We start from the raw sequence: 6,646 nt of genomic DNA, 5'->3' as shown, positions 1-6,646 counted from the left end.
AGAGCACTCCCAATGGAGGTGGCGAATTCTCGGCGATAAATCGCCGATTATCGCCGAATTATCGCCGGCCATTGTGGCGAAGTCGGCGATAATTCGGCGATAATGTTACCGTTGCTTCGCCGAGTGGCGATTTATCGCCGGATTATCGCCGAGCGATCGCCGGCCACTGTGGGCGACGCTCGGCGATAATCGGCGATTTTTAAAATTTTTTTTTTTTTTTTTGGCCGAACGGCTATTTTATCCCACCCCTATAAATATTTCATCCTCTTCCTCCATTCATCACCCACAAACTTCATTCACACAAACACGAAGGCGTCCTCGACGTCACCAACGACCCAAGTGTTGCATCATCGAGTCACGGTGTCTCAACCGAGTCCGCCCGCCAGGGTGTACCGCACAACGAACATGAACGGTTCCAGGCGTTCATGGACATACACCAGAAGGAGGCCCATCAAGCACTACAACACGATATCATCGAAGAATTGTGGGCAAATAGAAACCGCGCCCACCGCCCTTGAATTTTTTTTTCTTTGAATTTTTTTTTTGATTTTTTATTTCCATTCGTGTACTTTTTTTTTTTTTAATTTTCTTCGTTGTAATGTGTACCCGTGTTTAATACAACGAACTTTATTACTATTTATTTGATTTATCTTTATAAATTAAATAAGCTAGCTTTATTATATATAAAAATAAAACAATTAAATTAGTGATGATGTAAAAATGAAATGTTGAGTTAGGGAGAAATAAGGGAGAAATAAGGGAGAAACCATTGTAGGGGTTGGCTAAAAACTGGGGATAAAATGTGATGCTGATGTGGCGCTGATGTGGCAGGAGTTAGGGAGAAATAAGGGAGAAATAAGGGAACTCCATTGGGAGTGCTCTAAGCCCTTTTCTGTAGGCTGCATTGATAATAACAAGAATCGCCTCGTCCAAATCTAAATATAGCTATGCTAAATGAGACATTAATTCTGAGGTCGTGATCCCATCATCACATATTTTATACTATGAAATAAGTAATACGCAAACATACTCATTAATAATGTAGCTTGAGATCATACTTGCGTTAGATTTTTTTAATGAATTTTGTCAAATAAATTGATAATTTGGTATAGAATGAATATTATATTAAAAGAAATTGGTAAATTTATAAGTATGTATTAGAAAAAGGATACTGACACTGCCGTAGTTATTTGTATAAGAAATTACTATTTAAATGTTATAATGTATATTTTTTATTTGTAATGCTAAAAATAGAACTTTTATTACTAAAAAAGTAAGGGCATCCACAGTGAGACGGACTATAGCCCGTCCTAAGCGACGCCCTATGCACCGCCACGTCATCATTTTATCCTTCACCACTTTCACCTGCAATGAGGCGGACTATAACCCGCCCTAAGCCACCCCCTAAACATTTTACTTCTATTTTGTATTTATACAATTTATGCAAATATATCAAGCAAAATAAATTTAATACATATCAAGCAAAAGTATTTTATTTTTTTACAAATGGCCGGCATCGTTTTATCCTATTGAGTCGACACCGGAAACATAGATTATCCATAAATAAAATCCAATATAAACAGCATTTCAAACATACAATCTAAAGTAGCATCCAATTTAAAATTGCATTGCAAACATACAAAGAAATACAATTAAATCATGTATATACGAAATTAATTATAACACTTCTTATCAAGATGGTGCATCACTAAATTACTAATCATTGTATTTAGCCTGTCACAACTCACAAATATAAGCAAAAATCTAACTAACATTGAAGATATGCAGTCAGCTGACAATTATGACATGATGTATCCTTATTTGACTTACTAAACTAGCCAGTATATGATAAAAAAAAATTAGAGTGTGTGAGTCCAAGATTTGGTATTTCATGACAGGTACACAGTTAAATACGTTTAAAACTAGTAGGAGTATAAATTTTGATAATGTCTCGACAGCGATATGTGACTTGGAATCATCTTAATGATTTTATAATTGCCATAATTAGTCTTTACTCTTATTGCTGGACGACATAGCTAGGAATCTAGCAATTTCTAATTTAAGATCATTGATGTTTTTGTTTTTATTTTGATAGGAAAGATCATTGATTTTGAATAATGAGTATCTCCTTCATTATATTGATATATACGGATTTGACAAATTTATACCACTAAACTTAATTGATAAAATTCGATTTAATTAAAAGCTTGGTTTGCAAGATTTGTCACATAATAGATAATTTGACTTGTACTCTAATAATCTAGTATGATGATTACTTACGACCAAAAAATTGGATTGATATACTACTCCTATTATTTAATCGTCTTATAATCCCATCAATCTTATGTCAGATTATTGAAAAGATGATTATTTACGACCAAAACTAGACTGAATTGTAATTGATAGCAATATAGAATAGATTGACAATATCATTGATATTACTTCCTTGTATAAAAAAGAATCCTCCATATTAGTCTCTTGATTACCATCTTTAAAATCTTATTGATTATTTTCATCATACCAAACGCTTGTTTAGATACGGAGAAAAATATGTCAAATTTAACATCGTTCATGTTGAATACTTAGTACATATTCTCAATTTTATTCATTATTAGAATTGCAAGTCGAATATACGAATCAAGAATTAACAAAATTGATACTCCACAATTTAAAAATATTCTTTCCTCCAATTTTGTTTAGGTAGTTTCTCTCCCTGCATTTCTCTCTATGACCAAATATTCCTATTTTTCTATTTCTTTGACAGTATCAATTTTAATGATGATGATGATAACTGTAAATTTGTTTCCGGATTGAAAAGTTGAACTTTTAGGTGGACCGAAAAGCCAACGTAACTATCATGGAGTTATGAGATTAACATTAATTCATAATAAAATTAAAAAGAATAACATCATAACATGTTAATGTAAAGTAAGTCAAAGTTTACACCTGTTGAAGAATTTCGATGACCAATTGAAGTGCCATTAAAGTCATACACATATCAAAAATTAGTTGTATTCCTTTGACATCCAGATCACAAATTAGTCTGCATTCCACACATATTCCCACGTAGCCAAAGCAACCTTTATTTCAGAGATATTCACACATACTACTCCTATTATACTTTTCAATAATTAGTAGTTGAAGAAAAACATGTTAATAGTAATTAGGTGAAATAAAATAAAAATCAACCTCTCCGAAAAGGCGATGATCGATCTTGAACGACAACCTTTGGCGTCTTGGATCTCCGAAACACCTTCATCGGACTCGGAAAACGCCAGAATTTCCCCCTCGCCGGCGACGCCCCGGGTTCATCGCGTCGGCGGAACATCCCCGACGCCATCGCCGACGTGGCGCCGCCGGCGTTGACGGATCTAGATCTCGACACCATCCTCACGTAATCTTCAATCCGATCATTGCTCTCCAATTTCACTTCCACACTCTGCTCCTCGCTCTTCTTCGTCTTGCCTCTGTTTAAAAAGGAGAAAAACGACGGCGTTGCGGCGGTGGCGGTGTTGCGGAAGAAGGGGACGGCGAGGGATCTGGAGCGGCGGAAGGAGGGCTCGCCTTCGATGAGGTTGGAGACGCGGCTGAAGGAGGAGGAGGACGAGGAGGAGGAGGAGGAAGCGGAGCAGGGGCAGGGGCGGGAGTTGTGGCAGATGGGGCAGAGGTTGCCGAGGCGATCGCGGAGGCAGGTGGGGCAGATGCCGCTGCGCCTACGCTTCGAGGGGTGTTTTGGACATTTCCACACCTCCTCTTCTTCCACGTATACCGCCATTGATGTATCAAATAAAATGGGTTTAGTTTACTCTGTGTTTGTGATGCGAATGCGATAGTGTGTGTGTTTACATATATATATATATATATTGAGAGAGAGAGAGAGACTATATATATACATACGTGTGAGTGGGAAAGGGATAACGGTTGACCGATTTGGGTGTGGGATTGGTAAATTCTGGCTTACTTTTAAGGAACGCGTTTAGTTGGTTTTAGAGGTTTATGTTTGTGTTTATTGTACAACTATAAAGTGTGCTATTATGCCTAAACAACAATTACTGAATTGATTAGGTTGTTAAATAGCCACGTGATAAGGTTAAAAAGCATTAAATTACGCTATCAATTGATCACCCAGCCCGGTTAATATTATATAGGCTTCAATTATAACCTATATACTTTAAAGTCATCCTTGATGGCCTAATTTCCATCAAGTACGGTGTACGAAAATGTAAAAACTAGGACTACTGTATTTTAGTTCATAATTAAGTGAAGTTAATTTTTTATGATTTAATTTTTTAACTAAACAAGAACTCCCTCGGAGGTCTAATTATCTTATCTTATGACATGAAGGGTGCGTATCTGGTCCAGTGCAGCTCGCTCACAACGCGGCCATGTTAAATGTGCACTTAAAGCATCTGAAACATAGTAAGATTATGTCTAGAAAAATAATTTGATTCTTTAATTTTTAATTAATCTGAAAAAGTAATCAGAATCCTAAAAATAAGGATAGGAGTAGTAGCATAATCTTTCACAATTCTGATTTCCTAGTTTTTTTAAATAACTATAATTAAAATAATTTTATTATTCATTATTGCTATATTATGTTATTAATTAATAATTTACCAAGATAAGTTTTATGTGATCATTTTAATTATGAATAATACTAATAATGACGTATTATCATAATATAATTCTTTTGATTCAAGTAATTTTAAAATTGTAAATATTACGTATACTAAATTATAACAATAATATTATATATTAGTATTTATTGTTGTGATTATTATGTCATTCAAATAACTTCTTTAGAAAATTTTAATATAATACGATCATATAAATCAATAAAATAATAATAACAATTATTATTATAATTATTGTGTAACTAATTAAAATATCTTACTTCAATTATTAAAATAGTTAATTCATTCATTTATTAAATCAATTAGTTAATTGAATTTATTTAATTAATATAGGTTCAAAATCCAAACAATTATACTTATTATTGTTATTATTACAATTATTATTAATATTATTTAAAAATTAATTATGATAGTTGTATAATTACATGCATTTCTCTATCTTGTAGTAATAAGGTGTCTCTCTACTAGTTACTGGAAATTTGCCTAACACTTTCCTTGTCGAAAATTTTGGTTATTGTTGGATTGCCCTTACAAAATTAAGCAAGGTATATAACGAGTTACAAATTGAGATTTTGGAAAAACAATTGTGGCTGGATTTGATTATAAATGCAAGCGTTGATTAGACACAAAATTGAGTGAAGGAATAAAATAGATAGAGTCATAGAGAGGACATAGTTATTTATCCATGGAGGAGGAGAAGATAGATATAGGCACGAGGGAGATTTTAACCTTTATTAACCATGAATGAAATTTATATATATGACATGTTCTTGCTTGGAAGCTTGTTGTTTTCATATTATAGTGAAAAGGCTCAAAAGCTTTGCAGTAAACAGGACTGACAACACGAGCTTGCACTACATGTTAAGGTAGTGAGGACAATTTACAACAGGCCGCAATGCATCACCAAGAGTGAGCAGTATTTAAGGCACATGCATGTTTCTACGTTATAAGTGAAATCAATGTCTTGGTATGGGAAGAAACAAGAGACTATGAAATGTATTACTATTATTAAAGACTGATAACCCCAAAAATTGGGTGATAAAGATTTTGATAACTATGTGGGTGGGTGGGGAATGTACTATGTAGTGCATAATTTTACACTTCATTACCCTACTTATCACCTAATGGAGATGCCATATTCATGGTAAACAACAAATAAAGAAAACAAGGATTTCAAAGAAGACATTAGCAAAACAAAAGGAAATAGGAAAAAGAGTTTCATAGAATTCATGAATGTATTGAATAAATATGATGCACATATGATGTATCTATGTGGAGTACTATATTTTTTTTTTCTGTTGAAGATTGAGTATTGTGGGCAACTATTGAGACGAGTGGGGGCATTTTATTTAACTTTCTATACACTTTTAGTAATGCGATATGTGGTGAGCAAAAAAGAGTAATGGGCAAACGAGAGCAAGTAGACAACAAAAAAGAAAGTCATATGATGATGATCAGGAAATTCATAAAGTCCTTTCAGACTTCCACATCCAATTTAGAAATGAAGAATGATCCATGTCTTAGGATGCATTTTCAATCTTATAATTACAATCCTTTTTCTTTTTTAATTTAGTTGGGGAGGAGTCGGGAGGAATGGGGATTGGATCCAACTTTCTCATTCTAATTAAATTGGTGAGGAATACAAGTACTAGACTATGGAAAGCTAGTTTTTGTAATAAATATGGAGTATATATAAGTGGGTGACATGCATAGTACTCACTCCGTCCCACAAGAATATACACTATTTCTTTTTTTGTCTGTCCCACATGAATATGCACTTTTTAATTTTGGAAAATCTTTTTTCTCGTGTCACTCATTCTCCACTAACAATATTTTAAATATATTTTCTCTCTATCTCTCTCTTATTTTGTCAATTTTACGTTAAAATTCATTAGATATTTTTTTTGGGGGGAGGGAGGGGAGTATTTCATTTGAGCGACGGTTAGTTTTTTTACTAATAAATATGGAGTACATATAAATGGGTAGCCTAGAATAATTGTAGTTGAAAGCCC

The 6,646-nt window shown here is 33.7% G+C and overlaps 1 protein-coding gene across 1 annotated transcript; it reads right to left on the bottom strand.

Annotated features, from left to right (window-relative positions):
- Positions 1–2,949: 2,949 nt before the first annotated feature.
- On the bottom strand, positions 2,950–3,849 carry LOC125212430 (uncharacterized). The gene has a single exon (XM_048112603.2). It carries the CDS (start codon positions 3,773–3,775, stop codon positions 3,185–3,187), a length of 591 nt encoding a protein of 196 aa, XP_047968560.1. The 5' UTR covers positions 3,776–3,849; the 3' UTR covers positions 2,950–3,184.
- Between the last annotated feature and the right edge of the window lie 2,797 nt (positions 3,850–6,646).

The sequence above is a fragment of the Salvia hispanica genome, chromosome 3, assembly GCF_029641045.1.
Source record: "Salvia hispanica isolate PSC_SH4W2 chromosome 3, Shi_PSC_v1, whole genome shotgun sequence".
In the NCBI taxonomy this organism is placed as follows: domain Eukaryota; kingdom Viridiplantae; phylum Streptophyta; class Magnoliopsida; order Lamiales; family Lamiaceae; genus Salvia; species Salvia hispanica.
Note: the sequence above shows the minus strand (reverse complement) of the source record. Positions and strands in the feature narration are given on the sequence as shown.